The 18,133-nt window shown below is 55.4% G+C and overlaps 1 protein-coding gene across 1 annotated transcript in view; it reads right to left on the reverse strand.

Moving 5' to 3' along the window:
- The window catches only part of GLI2 (GLI family zinc finger 2), a 261,564-nt gene that overhangs the window by 35,679 nt on the left and 207,752 nt on the right, over window positions 1-18,133 (reverse strand). Inside the window, exons 4-5 of the mRNA XM_007964688.3 lie at window positions 6,325-6,527; window positions 2,351-2,536 (exon numbers count right to left, since the gene is read on the reverse strand). Coding sequence (XP_007962879.3) covers window positions 2,351-2,536; window positions 6,325-6,527 — 389 coding nt within the window. The remainder of the gene's footprint in view (window positions 1-2,350; window positions 2,537-6,324; window positions 6,528-18,133) is intronic.

Genomic DNA, 18,133 nt, shown 5'->3' on the forward strand with positions numbered 1-18,133 from the left:
TACACATACACACACACTTACACACACACTCTTACACACATACATACACACACACACACTTACACACACACTCTTACACACACAGCAGACGCTCATGCTGCAAATCACTGGATGACTCCTGGCTGCCTGGTTTAGCCTTTCCTGCCCTGTGGAGACACCTGCCTCATCTTACCTCTCTTGGCCATGGTTTCTCTGCCTCGTCCACTTTCCTATTGCCCTGATGCCACCCTCAGGCCCTTGGAAGAAGGGTCCTGCTTGGAAGAAGCTGACATTTGGGTGTGACAATTTGCACATGATCATGCACTCGGTTGCTGCTGTTTGGTTTCTAATATTGGCAAGGAGCATGTCTAGCACACAACTTACTCTCAGCACCTCTGACACCTCACTGTGGCTCGTGGGAGCACCATGTAGGGCTGCTGAGAGGAGAGGGGAACAGAGCACACGGACGTGTGTGTACTCAGAGGGACGTCGATGTCCTGCAGAGCTGAGAGGTGTTATTGAACATCTGGATGGTGTGCTTAATCCTGGACTAAACACCATACTGGGAAAGGCAAGGAAGAATGGGACAGACACAGGGACCAAATTCTGGTGGCATCACTGAGGCATGTTATGGCCTCCCATCAGGGCCTGGCGAGGACCACATCCAGGGGGCCAGCGTCAGAGGTCAGCCACCCTCTTCTCAGCAGAACTCTTCCTGGGAAGCAGAAGATGCTCAAGATAGCTGAGGAGCCATATGAGGTGGCTGCTGTAAGTATGAGGTGGGCCAGGCAAAGAATGAAGTAGGAGCCACAGGAGGGAGCTGTCCCAGTGACTGAAGAGGGCAGGGGAAAGCGAAGGAGGAGGCTTCCAGAGAGACTTCCTGGAGGAGGCGAGATTTCAGCCAGGCCTTAGGGAAGTGAAGGGCTCTCCTGGAACAGAGCCCTGGGGGAGGGTCGGGGTGAGCAAAGGTGGTAGCCCACCCTGAATCTCAAGGCCCTGCCTGGTCCCACGTGACTTCCCACCAGCCAATCCCCAACCTGCTACAGGCTGAACGGCCCTGCAGACACCAGGGCTGCCCCTGCAGGACGGTCTCCCTGCTGTGGGCTATCAGGGAATGAAACCACCACCCCAGGCAGGGCTCGAGGAGGCTGACTCTGCAGGAGGCGTCTGCCTGTCCCCGGCGGTGGCTTCCGGCTCTACTGGCTGCCCTGTGTCCCTGTGTGCCGCGGGCCAGGGCTCCAGGGCCTGCAGGTGGAGTGCCACTGACTAGGGGATGGGAGGGGGCGCTAAGCCTTCCACCCCCTCCACTATTCCTTGAGACAGGCTCCATGCTGACCCCAGGGCTCATGGTCAGAGGGTCACAGGTGTCCCTGTGAAAGCAGCTGTGAGGATGGCATTTGGTGGGTGGGAAGGACTTCCTGTCTAACAGGCACCAAAAGCATCATCTACCCAGGATACCTGACTTCCCTCCCTTCTATGAGGGCCCCATATAGCCTCCCAGCTCAGTTACTACTCCATCCTTCAAATGCTCAGGCCCGAGACCCTGTGGTCAACTTCAACTCCCTTCTTTCTCTCAACTCTATATTCTAGCTGGGAGCACATCCTGTGGTTCTACCTTCACGGTCTTCCTGAGACCTGGCCCCTTCTCCCCACCTCTGCTAACTGGACCTCCTGCCTCCATCTTGCCCCCAAATCAATTCTCACACGAGCACGGAAGGCGATTCCTTGTGTGAGTCCGTCAGCTCTCTTTTCTCCTCTGCCCAGCCTCATCTCCAGTGAAAGCCAGTCTTTTCTGAGGTGCACTGGTTGGCAAGACCCCACCTGGAAACTCTGGCCTCAGCCCCAGTCCCACTCCTCACGGCTGGCACTGGCCTCCTGGCTGTTTCTTGAGCTCGGCAGGCCCACTGCTGCCTCAGGCCCTTTGCACTGCAGTTTCCTCTGCCTGGAGCACCCGCCCCCAGATGTCAACCTCCCAGTGAGGCTTCCTCTGACTTCCCCATTCCAAACTGCACCCCACTCACCCAGTGCTCACTCCCCTGCCCCTGCTTTGTTTCCCCGGTCCATTTGTAATTGGCTACTTTCATATGTAATTCCTAGAGCTGCTTAGCATCTGTTTCTCCCCATCACACTGTAAGTTCCAGCTTCGTTTGCTGTGGTGTCTGTGATGCTTACGATGCTTCCTGGCCTGTGGTGACCCAGTAAGTGTTGTCCAAAGATTCAGTGTCTGTGGACAGCCATTCTGCAAGGCATCGGGGTACAGCCCGACCTCTCCTTAAGGGCCCTTGTCCCCAAAAGAAACAGCGAGTGACCTTCTCAGCCTCAAGAGGGGACACGCTAGCCCCATCCTCAGCCCCTCGGGGCCGTCACTCACCGTCCACTGGGTTGAGGTAGTCGTGGAGATGGGGTGCGCTGGCAGCACCCCCGCTCTGCATCAGCAGGTCCCCGTAGGGTGCGGGGTGGCCTGCCACGAGGGTCATCTGGTGGTAATAGTCTGAGGGGGTGGTGCCTGGAGCAGGAAGGCCGAACAGTCCCCTCTCCTTAAGGTGCTCCTGGGCCACTGTGGGCAGAGGGGAGAGAAAGAAGCTGTCAGAACCTGGCACTGGCTGCGCTTTTCCTGCCAAAAAAAAAAAAAGGCAAAGAGAAATGCACACCTGGTGTGGGGGGTTCTCTCCTTGGCACTTTAACCCCGTTGCCCCACTGTCTGCGCTGTGCTGGGCCTGGGCCTGGCCGGCATGAGCTGCGGTGTTGCTGCTGAAGGAGGCCCAACTCCGACCTCTGTACTCCCCCATTTCATCAGATTCATAAACAATCTTCCCCTACTCTGCTTCCATGCCCCTCAGAATCCCAGAGCCCCAGGTCAACAGGATCCATAGTCCAGCAGAGTCTTCAAAGTTAAAAGAAGGTGCAAACAGAGGCACCTCGGCGGCACGCGGCTGGGCCAGGTCAGTCTGTGCCTGAACATTCAGGGTGAGATCCCTGCCTGGGCACCAGGCCTGGCCAGATAAGGCTCCTGGCCTGCACACATCCTTATCCCTGCAGCACAGAGCCTCGGGGCTGTCTGCTTCAACCCTGAGGTCAGCCCTGCCCAGGGCTTAGGAAAGAGGCAGTGAGGATGAAATTCAGAGCATCCAAGGGAGGCTGGCCCTCAGCAGGATGGTGTCAGGAAACGAATGGGAGCTTGGAAACCTAGCACCCCCACTGAGAGTCCACAGGTGTGCAAAGAGGGCAGTCTGAATCCAGGAAGCAAACTTCTAACCACTGTGCACTGCAGCCTTTCTGTCAGCAGTCTCGACAAATTCCAAAAGAGCTCTCTTAGGTGCTTTGCAGAGAGAGGAGACCGGGCCATGGAAGCCGCCATCCTCCTCTGCCTCCTTCTCGCCATCTCCTGTTGCATCTCCCAAGAGTTCAGGCCTCCTGCCAGGCTGATCGCCCACAGCCTCTGCCTTCATTGTTCATGCCCAAAGTTCCCTCCCCTGCTCCTTCCTGCCTACCCACCTTCCCTCAAAACCTTCCCTGGAGATCCCATTCGACCCCAGTCACACATGGTCTGGCCAACACTGCCTCGGATCGCCGATGAGCTTCCAAACCTCAAGCGACAGGCTCTGGGGCTGGTACCGAGCAGGGCACACAGGACTCGAATTCAGACCTCCTGCCAGCTGCTCTTGAGCCTAATCTGCCATCCTTGGTCACTTAGTAGCCCAAGGGCTGATGAGGCCTCGGAGTATCTGGTCTACTTCCTGTGGGAGCCAGGGCCATGTAAATTAGCCAGGTCCCTGCTATGTCGCGGGGCTGTGGGTGGGTACGTGGGTGTTCCAGGAGCTACCTCAGTGTCTATCTTGAACTCACGCATAGATAGCATGGTGCTCCATCGGTCGAGGGCCTCTCCTCCAGGGGCAGCTCTGTCTCACCACCCCCAGCTTCTTTTTAAATTTTTTTTTTAGAGACAGGATCTCACTCTGTTGCCCAAGCTGAAGTGCAGTGGTGCGCTCTTAGCTCACTGCAGCCTTGAACTCCTGGGCTCAAGTGATCCTCCCACCTGGCCTCCCCAAATCCGGAGATTACAGGCATGAGCCACTGTGCCCAGCCCACCTAGCTCTTCATGGGCGACACTGCAGTCAGTGGAATACAGTGTCCCTGGTTCCTGAGCATCTCCAGGAGGTGCTTTGTTCCTTTCTCCCACAGACATCTCTCATGACTCTGGCCCTGGGAGAGCAGCCAGGTTCCATCTGCCTCTTCCCTGGAAGCCCTGTTACCATGTGTATTAGTTTCCCGGGGTAAATGCTGTAATAGATCAGCATAAACTTGGCGTTAACTGTTGTTAAAACAGCAGAACTTTATTCTCTCACAGTTCTGGAGGCCAGAAATCTGAAATTGAGGTGCTGGCAGGGTCGCGCTCCCTCCAGAGGCTTAAGGGGAAGATGGTTGCTGGCCTCTTCCAGTTTCTGTTGGTTGCCAGCTTCCTGCTTGTGGCCATATGACTCCCATCTGTGCCTCTGCCTTCATATGGCCTTCTCCTCTGGGACTCTGTGTGTGTCCCTGGATGGGCGTGAATGTGTCTGCCTTCTCTGTCTGTCTCTTGTAAGGACACCAGTTAGTGGATTTAGGGCCTGTGTGGATCATCTGGGATGACCTCTTCAGCTTAAGAGACCTAACTTAATGACATGTGCAAAGACCGCTTTTCCAAATGAGGGAATACCCACAGGTTTGGGGGTTAGGCTGTGGACCTGTGTTTTGGGTGGCACCCCTCAGCTGCCATACTAGGTGTGAGCATCAACCTGTTGTTCAGGAGTAGTATGAAGGGACGCCAGCCTGGTCATTGTCTGAGGGAACCAAGGCTGGGGAGTTGACAGTGTTAGTGTGAGCCAGGCAGAATCTGGAGCCTGAGCTGTGTCCTCTCGCTCTTGGTCAGCCCGTCACGGACCGGGCACGGTGGCTCACGCCTGTAATCCCAGTACTGGGACCTCAGGGGTGATGTGGATGGGGCTGGGCCCACTGTCCACAAGACAGCAGCCGGGCGTAGAGGCAGCACAGGCCTCAGGGCACCCCAGCTTGGTCACGGCCACACAGGGGACACACGCAGAGTTCAGGGCTGACTTCTGACTTTGAGGGGCCGTTTCAGAATGGTGCCACAATCCGGCTAGCCATTTTCAAGCCCCCTGGCTACAACCATTTGCCTTGTTTGGTTTCTCTTCGGTGAGGACCAGGCAAAGGGGAAACCTCCATGCCAGGAAGATGAGTCAACGCTTCACGGAGGCTTTCTGCACATTTGAAAACTGGAAGCCGCCTTTTCATCGCGAGATTCCAGCCTGCACACTCTCAGAGCCAGGCCTCTGCTTCAACTCACGGTCACACCCACCAGTTGGAAGAGGACGCATTCCCCTGGGGGACAATGCTGGTAGTGATAAGAGACTCACTGGGACCACATTTCCCAGAGCCTCTGCCCATGGGGCTCTCAAGTTCAAGTTGCAGATGTCCTCTAGCCTGAGAGGTCAAGTCTCAGCGCCGTGTATTCTGAGAAGACGCACTGGGTTGCTTTCAAGGATGGGGACAATGAGTGGCGAGCGGCACTGTCAGGGGTGGCACAGGGCCATGCCACACTATGGGTGGGGTTGCACTTCCCAGGGAGATGGCATGGGTGGGACTGGCCCCCAAATGGCTGGGTTACTAATATGTGTCTGCATGCGTCTGTCGGTGGGGTGGGTGGGGACTAGAAGTATAACATGTTAGATCTGCTTTATACATATAAAGACATATTTGTACCATGTGACCCTGCCCTTTTCTGGCTGAAATTAGTCACACCAGGGGTGGCCATCTGATCTCTGAGCCGGGCCAATCAATTTTCTCTGTCAAGCATCTGAGCTGAAAGACACAATGCCACAGCTTCATCCCCGGAGCCCCAGGGCCTGGGCTGCCACTTGGAGGCCTCCTGTGTTAACCCGCAAGGGGTAGATCTAACAGAGACGCAGGCAGCAGCCAGCTCACTCTGCCTTCCATCTGCATGAGACAGCCCAACACAACATCCCCTTTCCTAACACCAGCTCCTGCAGACTTTGGTTGGTTACAACCAGCGGTTCTCAGCTACACCGGACCTACCTGGATAGACCCTTACTGTTATCATTACGGTAAATCATATATGGTTTGCATGCAAAAGAGTGCTTACCAAGTGCTCTTTAATGAGCATAAAACCCAAAAACCTGTTGTTTGGAAGTAGTGTGAAGGAACGCGAGCCTGGTCACTGTTCAAGGAGACCAAGGTTGGGGAGTTGACAGTGTTAGTGCGAGAGAGGCTGGCTGTGCCCTGTCCTAATGCCCTAGCCGCCCCTCCCCATCCCCAGACCCTACTCACCGTCAGCGGGGCTGAGGCCCCTGGCCGCAGAGATCATGGAAAGCGTAGGGCTGCTGTGCACAGAACGGAGGTAGTGCTCCATGTGGGGGTTCACGTACGGGTGGGGGGCGTTGAAGGGGGACTCCCCAGGGCCAGCCGGGTGTGGGGAAAGCCGGATCAAGGAGATGTCAGAGATGACAGGGCTGCCGCTCAGGGCGGGGGGCCTGCAGAGACAATGGACAGCCGTCTAAGAAGGAGGACACAGAGGGAACCCCACCAGGACCCCAAAACCGACATGGACAGTCCTTGTCTCTCCTGGAAAGACTTTCCGGAACAACCTGCACTTATTATTTGCTACACCGACATCCCCTGGTCATCTGTGAATTAGAGTCCGAACTCTCAAGCATCAGCCCGCGAATGCAGACTGAAAGCTCCATGCTGGTGCGTGCGCCCCCCCGCCAGTCCCACGCTGGAGAATGGACCTCGCACCCGCGACTGGACTTGCTGGAGCACGGGCACACCTGGCCGCCCACACGTCACAGTTGCACTGTGGCTTCCCCAGTGCCTCCTCGGGGCTGGGCACAGGCCTGCATGCTAGAAACACGTATGAAAAAGAATATGAAAATACGAATACCACAGGTAAAACGCAAAGAGCTCATACTGCTAACAGGATATGTGAAAAAGACAGGGGGATCAGGAGATGCCCTGCAAGTGGAGAATTTCTGACTTCAGTTGGATGGTTGGTTGCTGGTGTGACCAACTCGGCCGCAGGGTGAGGATTCAAGGCGAGTTTTGAAATTGGTGAGCCCCAACTAAAATCTTGGAATATCTCCTCGCCATGGAATTCCTCCTAGCGCTAACAAAGCCACCCTTCTCAGATGCCCCAACAGTCAGGTGTGCATGTGGCTTGGTGCTCCTGGCTTGGGCTGGCATGGCCCACCAAGAGTCATGGAATCCACTCAATGTGACCTCGGGCCCTTATGTCAGGTCTGCTGACCTGGGGCCTCTACGCAGCTGTAGGTGTATTTTGAGGTAATCTACTCCAAAACTCACTCATTAAAGATGAATCAGACTTTACGGTGAAACAGCTGCGAAACCACAGCTAAGTCACCAGCAACCACATTTACCAAGATTTCATTTTGATTTCTTCAGTCCATAATTTGATATTGTGCAAAGAAAAGAGAGTGTGTTAGAATCAGACAAGCCTGGGTTAGAATCCCAGCCGAATCACACCGTAACCTCTCCGAGCCTCAGTTTCCTCATCTGCGGAACTCGGATCACAGTAGGGTCTTTTTCATAGGGTTGTCGTGAGGATGAAAGTCCCCAGAACTGTGCCAGCGACACGGCAGGCAGTCATGAAAGGAGAACTACTGTTACAGGGTTAGAACCACACTTTGAGGGCTAACCCAGCAGTGCCCGGGAGGTCCTCACAGTTTTCACACTGGATTGTCGCTGGACGTGTGAAAGGGCACTGCTGGGATCGGTTATTTCAGGGAGGAAATGATTTGTCTGTTGGCTGAGCAGACCAGAGATAATTACCGATCATGCTCAATAGTGCATGAAAACTGGGCTTACAGTACAGTACAAACCAGGACCCAAACAGGTGACATCCAGATGTCCTCACATCTGGGTTTCACAAACTTCCCCCTGGGAGGCCGCTGCACCGGGCCTGGAGGGAGTCTTCCGCGGCCTGGTTGTCTAGCTTCAGCAGACGTGACTGCTCTGCTCATGTAGATCCCATGAACCTGCTTCTGTCTTTTTGCCTACGCCAATCCTCGGCCTCCAATGCCTTCCTGCACCCTATACTGTGGCGGCAAACTCCTCATCCCTGTCAACCCAGCAGGTGGCACCCTTCCTGAAGCCCCTTTTCTTGGCTCAAGATCCCTTCTCTCTGCTCCCCTAGGGAGCACTGTTCCAGGCTTAGGCTGACAGGTGCATCTCCCAGGTTCCCGGGCTCTGCAGGGCATGTCCGAGGCACTTCTGCATGCTCAGCACCTGGCAAGGAACTGGTGCCATGCAGGTGCTCAGAGGCACCTTCAGAATCAGTGACAGCCACATGTCTGTGTGCCAGCCACTGAGCACCATGGGAGGGAGACTGTGGAATAAGTCACAAGTCACAACCTCAAGGTGTTCTCACTCACAGCCTGCCTGTAGAGGCGGGTGCCTGTGCATGGGAACGGAATGAAATGCGGGGGGCTTAACAGATAGCTTTAGCCTAGGAAGGGGCTGCTACGTGTGCCCGGGAGAGGAGAAGTAGGGCCAGGCTGACGCATCCCTGGTTCAGGGCAGGTCCTGTGGGCTCCGGCCTGTGACTGCAGCAGGATGACACTCACTCCTGCCACGGGATGTGCGGGTTGTGAAGAGAAGGCTCTGGGACGTCACCTCTGTATGGCTCCTGGGGGCGGACCTGGGCTGAAGGATACAAGTTCTGGAAGGCTGAGTGCGGCTCAGCACAATGTAGGGTGTCTACAGGCTGGGAGAATAGCTGAGGTGCCTCCTGTCCTGACTCCTCGGTCCTCCCCAGACACTCCAGGCAGAGCAGGTTCCCAGAGCCTGCAGGATGCCAGCCAAGGTTTGAGGTCACAGTAGCCTGTGATCAGATGCCGGTGGCCCTAGGTGGCTTTCTTAGGTCCCAGGAATGCCAGCCTCCCTGGCACCAGGGTTGCCCTGTGGGGTGTGCCAACCACAGCTGAGTCCCTCTGCGAAAGCCAGTGATCACGTGGGGATTTCAAGCTACCTGGTGAGGCCACACTGCAGGCCCAGTCTGGCCAAGGTGACCCAGATCCCACTGGCCAGGTGAGCCTCCCCTGAGAGGCCTGGAGTGAGGTGTTGTCACGGCCACATGCACACCACTGTCTGGGGCTGCCATGGAGGCAGCTGGGCCTGAAGGTGGCAGGTGGGGCCTGGGTCACACATGGAGGAACTGGGACTTTTGTCTCCACAGTGCAGTTGCCATGGTTCGGGGAAGGTAGACTCCACCTCCCCCTTCCCACCACGTGCATCACCAAGGGAATCAGGAGCCCAGGTGTAGCCCAGGGCAGTCTCTTCCTGTCCCAGGCCCTGGGCTCTGTAGGGATGTCCAGGGGTCTCTGCAGGGGCGCCTGGACTATATCCTCATGGCAGTCCCCATGAAGTAAGCACCGGCTGTGTGCCCCACAGGTGGGTATGGAAAAATGGCACCAACCACTGCACTTGACCACGAGCACACTGCGTCCAGACAGGGGAGTCACTCTCCATGCTGTGCGGCCAGTAAGAGGCAAGCAGGAGGCCCCTCCAGCAGGCCTCACTCCCGGGCTGGGACTCCCTCATCCAGGCGCTGCCCGCCCCATCACAGCACCGCTGTCCAGGACTGCCTGTTCCCTTGGTGTGACCAGACAGGAAACTGGGAGAGGCCACTGTCCTACCCCAGAACAGGTTCTCTCAGGGGCAGCGGAGACACAGGCCAGCCCCCACAACAGGTCCAACTCAAGGGTACGGAGCAACCCTTGCTTTTCCCCTGTGCCAGGGAAGGCTGCAGTGCCAGGCCTGGAAGAGGGGGATCTGAGTCATAGAGCCATCCCCTGGAGACAGATACAAACGCTACCGAGATGCAGCGGGGTGGGGCAGGACACTGCACCTGGCACTGCCTGTCCCCTCGAGGGCGCTGGCTCGCTAATCCTTCCCGCTTAGCTGTGTGGCCTCAGCCAGAATGCTGCTCCTCTCTGGTGCCTCACCAGGGTAGTGTGAAAAGACCAGGGCCGGGTACCTGGTAGGGGCTTTATATACATTAACTCCCTTTCCTTCCCTCCTCAGCAACAAGCCAACTTGGAATATAGAGTGTCTGCTGGCTGGGGAACCCAGGGCACACAATACCTGAGACAACAGGCCCATTGGCCAACGTAGCCATCTATGACTGTCTAGACAGTTCCTCCAGGAAGCCTCCCGAGATGTCTCTTTTGCATAGGGCCAGTAAGATCACAGCCATGCTCTTATCTGGCATCTCCCCAGGGTAGGGCTGACTGTGTGCCAGCCATCGGCAGGGCACATGCACATATTTCCTTTATGAATTCAAATAAAACATTCACAACACAGGCACTTCATGCCCATCTCGCAGATGGGAACTCTCCCAGATAGGCCAGGTCCCTTGGCCAAGGGTGCTCAGATAGCAGGTGGTAGAACCATAACCAACCCAGAGGTGGCTGGGCTGGAGCCCCTGCCTGTGCCCTGGCAGGGAAGTGGTTGTTCTTGATGACGCTGGTTGGTGGCGAGCAGGGCTCAGGGTGTGGGCAGGATCAGGGAGGCCAGGAGAGCTTTCTCCCCATTGTTTCAGCTCCTTCTCTGCCTCCGGTCCCCTCCCCACCCCACCCCTACCTGGTCATCACACACAATCCCACCCTGCTCTGGTTGGGAGCTGGAACCCCCCACCCCACTGTGCTGTGATGACCACTAAGGATCCAGGGGCACACATGTTCCCAGAGGTGGTCATTTTGACAGACCAAACACAGCCCGAGGAACGGGCCAGAACAGGCAGAACTGCCAGCATCACACAACATGTGGGGCCTGAGGGCGCTTCCCAGCAGCCCTGAAACACGCCAGCATTGCCAAACCACACAGCAGGTCCTTCAGGGTCCAGCGCCCCTCTTTCTTGGACAATTGCCCCCATCCCAGGCCGCAGCCGAGGGTCTCATCATGCTGGGTGTTGCTAGCGCTGGTGAACAGATGACCAAGCCATGGAGACTTCACCAGGAAAGGCGCCTGCTGGTAAAGTCTGAGCCACCGCTTCAGGCCGACCCCAGCAGCAACCTCCCTTTCTTCTTCCATTTCCACACTGCTGTACTGCAGGGACCCAGCCTTGGTGTGAGCCGTGGCCAACCAGGCCTTGAATTCTGACAGCTGGGCAGAGACTCAAAGAGACAACCTTTAGGATGGGAGGAGGAGCCAACTGCATGAGCTCAATTTAAAAGATGGCCACAGTCTCCTACATCACAGATACACATGTGCACACCCTCACACACTCCCATGGCACAATCAACCAGCGGCACAGCCAGCCCTTCTGCAGGACTCTCAGCTCAGGACACTGCTCCTATGCATTGCCTTCTCCCCTCAGTCCAGCTCCGAGCTCATCTGAGCCATCGGTTGTTCCTTCTTATATGTGTTCACACTCCCAACAGGGCTGTGCCTAATGACCTGCAGGGAGCTCAGAGCCCAGGGGGAAAGCGGCAGACCCATGAAATCAGGCACTTACTGGGCAGTATGATAAGGGCTCCGGCAGAGGAGTGATTCTCTAACTCTGCCCGGAAGGGTGCAGGAAGGCTTCTCAGAGAAGATGATATTAGGGCTGGGTCTTGAGGGATGAATAGGAGTTCACGAGGTAGTGCATTACTGACAAAGGAAGCAGCATGTGCAAAGAAAGGCTGGAGCACAGAGCTGTGGGGTGTGTGTGTGTGTGTGTGTATGAAGGTTATGCCTGAGGGACAGGGCACAGCCCACAGAGTGCTTTGGGCTGGGTCTATATTGAACCCACTTCCTTTCTGCTGCTCTGGGCAGGGGACACGTGACCTGAGCCCAGCTGACCAACGTATCCCACAGCAGCTTTGGCTAGAGTCTTTGGTTCTCTGTCTGCAAGGGTTGCTGAGCTGGTAGGGTGCAAGCCTGGGCTGCTGGAGGCCATCAGGGGAGAGCCCAAGAAGGAAGATGACACAGAGAACAACAGAGCTGAGAGATGAAGAGCCAGTGTCTTGATTTGAGCCCCTCTGCCTAAAGCTAGCATCCTTGGCCTTCTCAGTTACATAAGCTAAGACATTTGTTTGTTTGTTTGAATCACTTGGAGTTAAGTTTTTATGTCTTAGGGAACTGCCAAGGCCTGTCAAGGCAGGCTTTGACCCACACAGCCTCCCGCTGCCCAGAATGATCCTGGGCCTGGCACCCTGCAAGGCAGACCCCAGCCATAGCTGCTCGGACCTGTCCATCCACCCACCTGCAGAACAGGGAAGGGTCCCTGACATCCTGCCCACAGTGGCCGAGGCTGGAGGGTGCAGTTGGGCATGTCCTTCTGTGTCTGGGCATGAGGCACAACAGCGGACTCTGGGTAAGTAGGACAACCAATCAAAGCCCCTCCTCCTCGTGTGTGTGTGTGTGTGTGTGTGTGTGTGCGCGCGCGCGCTGTGCATGTGTTAGTGACCAGCAGCAGCAGCAACAAAGAGCAGGAGCCCGGCCTCGCGGCTGACTCTGCCGCAGTGGAGGACGCCTGTGCTTCTTCCCGATGCTGGTTCTGGCCTGCTGGCCATGATTGGGTCCTCGCCCCAGGAGGTTGCGGGCAGAGCCAGGAAAGGCCTCTCCTTAGCAGGATCCTTCCTCTTCCCTCTTTCCTTCCCTCCCTAGTGGGAGATCCCTGGCAAAGCCCTTGGATGGGACTTCAGGACGAGGCCCAAGGGTCAGCATGGTGGCGAGGGGAAGTAAGGAAGAATGGAAGTAAGGAAGAATGGAAGTAAGGAAGAGGGGAAAAGGGAGAATGGATAAAGTAGACTGAGGTGTCACTGGACGGTTGCTGTGTTAACCCTGTGGATGCTGCCACAGGGACGCTGCTGCTGCTGACAAAGTCGTCAGCATTTAAAGAACACCTACTGTGTGCAATACATCCAGCAAGCCTACAAGGCAGATTTCATTATCTCCATTTTACAGACCAGGAAACTGAGACTCAAGGAAGTCATGTGACTTGCCCAGGGCTGCAGAGCTAGAGGTGGCAGAGCCGGAGGAGAAGGCCAGCCTCTGCCTCTGTGAAGTCGGATCGGGGACACTGACATCTCTAATGGTCCACCCAGATGCAGGCTGGTGCTGGCTCCGCCCTTGCTGTCTCAGTTCTCGAGAAGGTTGGCTTGGTGGTCCCCTGGCAGGCAAAGCTTCAGCTGGTCCCCAAGGTGATTCTGGGGCAGTGCAGGCTGAGGGGGCCACCCTCACTGGTAAGTAGAACCTGGACCCTGGAGTCACAGATCTGGGTCTGAATCACGGCTTTGGTGTGGTTGCAGCCTCAGTGCTATGTGCCCTGAGCCTCAGGATCCCTTGCCTGCAGGTGGGGCAGCTCTGAGGTAGGATGAGCCAAGCATGGAAAGCATGCAGTGTAGCACCAGGCACTTAGTAGGTGCTCAGTTAGTGCTCACCCCTGTCATCTAGCAGATGAGCAAATGGAAGCAGCTCAGAGAGTGGGGTAGACCCAGCCCACACCTTTCAGCATCAAATCCTAGGACCCTTCCCCATCTGCTGCCATGAGATTTCTGGTGGGAGAGAAAAGAAGAGGTCAAGGTAATGAGCACCCTGCATAGCCATGTGTCACTCAGCATGCAGCTGGCTGGGCCTAAGCGAGCATGCCAGACCCTCAGAGTGGGTGCTCCTCTGGGAGCAAGAATGACAGGGGATGTGTATCTGGAGGGTGTGTAGCTTCTGCCTGAGAAACGAGTAAGACTTTGAGGGCTGGGGAGAAGGGAGGGCGTCTGGCCTGAGCACCGCCTAAGCCAAGGTGCGGGGGCAAGAACCGGCGTGTTCCTCAAGGTGTGAGAGAAAGGGAAGGAAGTGCAGGGATTGGGGCCCCCACGCCCCAGCCTTGGTGCCTGCTTAGAGAAGCTGAACAATGTGGAGCTGAGGGCTGCTGACTCACCCAGACTCAGCACCAGCCATCAGGGCGGGCTGTCCCACTAGGGGGTCGGAGCCAGAGGAGGAGCCCACCCTTGGCATGCCAGAGATGGCTTTGCTCTGAGATCTGTGCTGGTCAGTGGGGCCAGACACAGGCAGGAACTGGTCCTTCATGTCCCATTTAACAGACAGCGCTGCTGAGTCCCAAAGCACCAGTGGCATGGCCATGGTGAGGCCAGCGGCAGCAGCAGGTGGGAACACAGGGACCCAGGTGCCCCCAGACTGGTCCAAGGGCTGTTGCTGATGAAGAGAAAAGGAGGTCCAGTCACTTGGGGGTATGAGCCTACAAACCTCACCACGTGCCTGCTTCTCAGGGTGATTTATGACCTCAGTGGCAGCAGGTGAGGGGCCACAATCCCATGTGGCCAGGGCCTGCCTCTTCCCTCTATGTCCTGTACGCCACTCTCTGGTCCTTGGCACAGGCCATGCTTGACCCTCACAGCTTTGCCCCTTGATGTCTGCACTTCCAGTCATGCCCTTTTCCTCTTCATCCCTTACCCCAGTTAACCCCTGTTCTCCCAGAGGTGCCAGCTCAGGGACCTCTCACCCAAGGCGCTCCCTAGCCCCAGGTCAAGGTCAGGATCCTCCTGCGGTGCTTCTGTGTTCGGTGGCTCCTTCCCCTGACCTGGTCAGGATCCTCCTGCAGTGCTTCTGTGTTCGGTGGCTCCTTCCCCTGACCTGAGCACGTCCATCTCAGCTGATGACCAGATGTCCTCAGCTGAGAGCTCACGTGCGCCCTGTCTCCTGTATCCATTTCTGTTCACTCGCTGGCCCTGTACCTGGCCCTGCACATGCCAGGGACATAGAACATGCTCAAATACATGTCTGTTGAATGAAGGAATGAATGAATGAATGAATGAATGAATGAACAAAGCAGGGAGTGTGTCTAGGGAAGAGCACAGACACTACTTCGGAAGACGTGGGTCCCAGCTCAGCTCGGCTCACTCCTGCCTGGGAGCATGCATGTGCCCTCACTGAACGGTTATAATAGTGATCTTACAAATCTGTCTGAGGAGCAGAGGGAAGGCATGTGGGGGGCTCATGAGATCTCCCAGAGATATGTCCATGTTGTGCCCCTGGAACCTGTGAACGAGAACTTACTGGGGAAAGGGACTGGGCAGATGTGGTTAAGGCAAGGATTTGGAGATGAGGAGATTATGGGTTACCTGGGTGGGTCCTACATACCATCATGGGGTCTTTTTAAGAGAGCAGAGTAAGATCGGAGACACAGACGATGAGATGGCCATGCGACAGGGAGACAGAGACTACAGGGACATGGCCAGGAGCCGAGGAATGCTGGCAGCACCAGAAGCTGGGAGAGGCAAGGGCGGAGTCTCCGCTGGGGGCCTCTGAGGGCGCACGGCCTGGTGACACCTCGATCTTGGTCCAGTGATACTGATTTTGGACTTGTGACCTCCAAAACTGAGAGAACACCTTCAATTGTTTGAAGCCACTGAGTTTCTGGGACTGTGTTTACAGCAGCCCCAGGAAATGAACTCGTCATGGAAAACATGTTGCATTGGCCTAGAGGGAGGTGGCAGACATCACCGTCATTGTTGCCATCGTTCTTCTGAGACTAAACTCTCAGCAGGGCTCCTATGTTATTTGCTAGGAATAACCCAAGTTCTAGGAGATGCTCCCTTTGACGCAGGCTGGCAGGGAAGGGGAACTCCTATGTTGGGGTGGAGGAAGGTGTCTGAGCCCTGCGTTCCTACTCCCATGTGCACAGGGCTCTGGAGCAGGCTTTCCCACCCACTGCCTGGATTTCATGGTCACTGACTCCCCATAGCCAGAACCCACCCAGCACACAGCCCCGGCACGCCATTTCCTCCTGCCTCGGAACCGCTGGCTTGCGTATACCAGCCCTGCCTTTGGACCAAGATGCCTACCATCCACCAGGATCACAGGGCCATGGGTGGGGTCCACGGAGCTCCAGAGTGGAGAAGCTGGGACCTTTTTGCTGTTGCTGAGCTGCTCAGGACCAGGTGCCCACTTTCTCAGAAATGCTGGGCAGGTGTCCTCAGGGCCCACTGACCTGCTGGAAAGGAAGCTGGAGTCCCCAAAGCTCGCCTTGCCTCTCTTCCTCCCCAAACTGGAACTTCTTACTGCCAGGACAGGGCGTGCATGTGTCTGCTCTCCCGGGGCCTCCCTGTAGAGCAAGGCCAGCTCCTGCCACCCTCGGCTCTACCGACAAATAGAAAGAGAGCTCCAGAACGTTCCTCTGGATGGAATTCAATCTCCTCCCCAGGGTTTTCGTTTGTTGGTTTGGGTTTTGTTGTTGTGTTTTGTAGGTGAAACTGTACATTGGCAAGCTTGCTTACTGTTTCCCATATATTTGTTAAAAAAGTTCTAGAAATCAAGTCCTTTCCAAAAAGTACTAAGGGGATTTGCATTTTTTAAGAGCCGTATAGCAAATTCTTTTGGAAAACAATGGAAAACTGTCCCTTCCTCAAACTGAAGCGCAGCCTATGTCTTTTGTCATTCTGCACTCTCCTGCGTGTCTGGTGGCAGTCTGTCCTCATGGGGACGCTCTGCGCACGGGAGCTGAGGCCACAGTGTCCAGACGTTCATTGCTGATATGTGTCTGGGTCCACATATCACTCTCCCCGATCAGCCGATGTTTACTGAGCATGGGCCTCTGATGGCACTGATGGTGGGGAGCTGGGGGTCTAAGGTAGACTTGGCCAGGACCCCACATGCACACAGGTAGTGAGGGAGCAGGTGGCTGCAAACTGACTGACAAGTGTTATGCCCCACATTCCCAAGGTCTACTCTGAATCCACAAGTGCACAGATCTCAGCAGACCACGTGAGTGCCCATGAAGCCATGGTGATGGTAAGACAGGCTGCTGCTGCTTGGCAGGCACTCCCAAGACCAGCCACGAGCTCAGAAAATCACGGGCCCTCAATCCCATAGTTCACAATGGTGCTTTGGCCAAATCACCATGCCAGGACCTCTGGGGTCACAGAGAGAGAATGGACACTGACTACAGGCTTCTAACAGTACACAGGGTGCTGGAGCAGGGAGAGGGGTGGGAGGAGAAGAATTCACCCACTCTGCTGGTGCAATCTGAGAGGGCTTCCTGCAGGAGGTGGCATTTGAACAATGCCCAGACTCTTACAAGAGAATGGAATGGAGGTGGTGAGTAGTATAGGCCTGGTGTTCTGAGATGGGAGAAGAGCTGAACAAGGGCATGTTGTACTGGGGAACAGCCACCATAGTCCAGAGGCTGAAGGTCCGACCAGACATCTGGGTGTGAGGAGAACATGTAGGGAAAACCGTAGTAGAAATGTCGGTAACCTACCTGAGCTACTTTACAATGGGAACTTCTCTTCACCCAAACCTGCCATCAAGGGAGTGAAGGGACCAGGCATAAACTGGGAGAGGATATTCACAGCACATATTGCTAACCACAGAAGGAGTAACCTTAGTGTGCAAAATACTTATTCAAATATGGGAAAAAGACGACCTCATAGAATAATGGGCAAAATAGCCAAACAGGCATTTCCCAGGAAGAAACATTAGTGGCCAATAAGCATGTGAACGAACACTCAAGGTTCACTAGTAATAAGGGAAACAGAAAATTAGAATCACAGAAAAAAGTCATCTTGGCAAAAATGAAAATGTAGAGGCTATCACCTCCAAAGTGATGGGGCAAGGATATCACAAGGATACGGGGCGAGGCCAGCTCCAAACTCTGCTGGTGGGAGTGAGTGTTGGCAAAACCAGAGGGCGAAGTCTGGCAATGTCTGGGAGGGTGAGAACATGAATCCCCTGTGACTCAGCATTTCCGTTCCCAGACATGCATTTACTTTAAATAACCCCACACTTGGGGCCCAGAGGATGGCATAAAAGTGTTTCTGCAGTCATGTTCAAATTAGCAAAAACAGACACATCCCAAATGCCAGTCAACACAGACTGCTTCAGAGCAGCCCAAATAAATGAATGAAGAGCCCCATGCATTAGCGGGAGAATCTTCAGAACAACGTGGAGTGTGAAAGCAAGTTCCCGAAGAATACCTCCGCAATGATTCCATGTATATAAAGCACGACAAGGCAAAACGAATTAATATATTGTTAGGGGAGTCAGACACAAGGTCAAACTGTCATAGATGTGAGGGGTGATAAACTCCGAATCCCAAAGAATGGTGGGGTGGGGAGGACCT

The sequence above is a fragment of the Chlorocebus sabaeus genome, chromosome 10 (genome assembly GCF_047675955.1).
Source record: "Chlorocebus sabaeus isolate Y175 chromosome 10, mChlSab1.0.hap1, whole genome shotgun sequence".
Taxonomy (NCBI): Eukaryota; Metazoa; Chordata; class Mammalia; order Primates; family Cercopithecidae; genus Chlorocebus; species Chlorocebus sabaeus.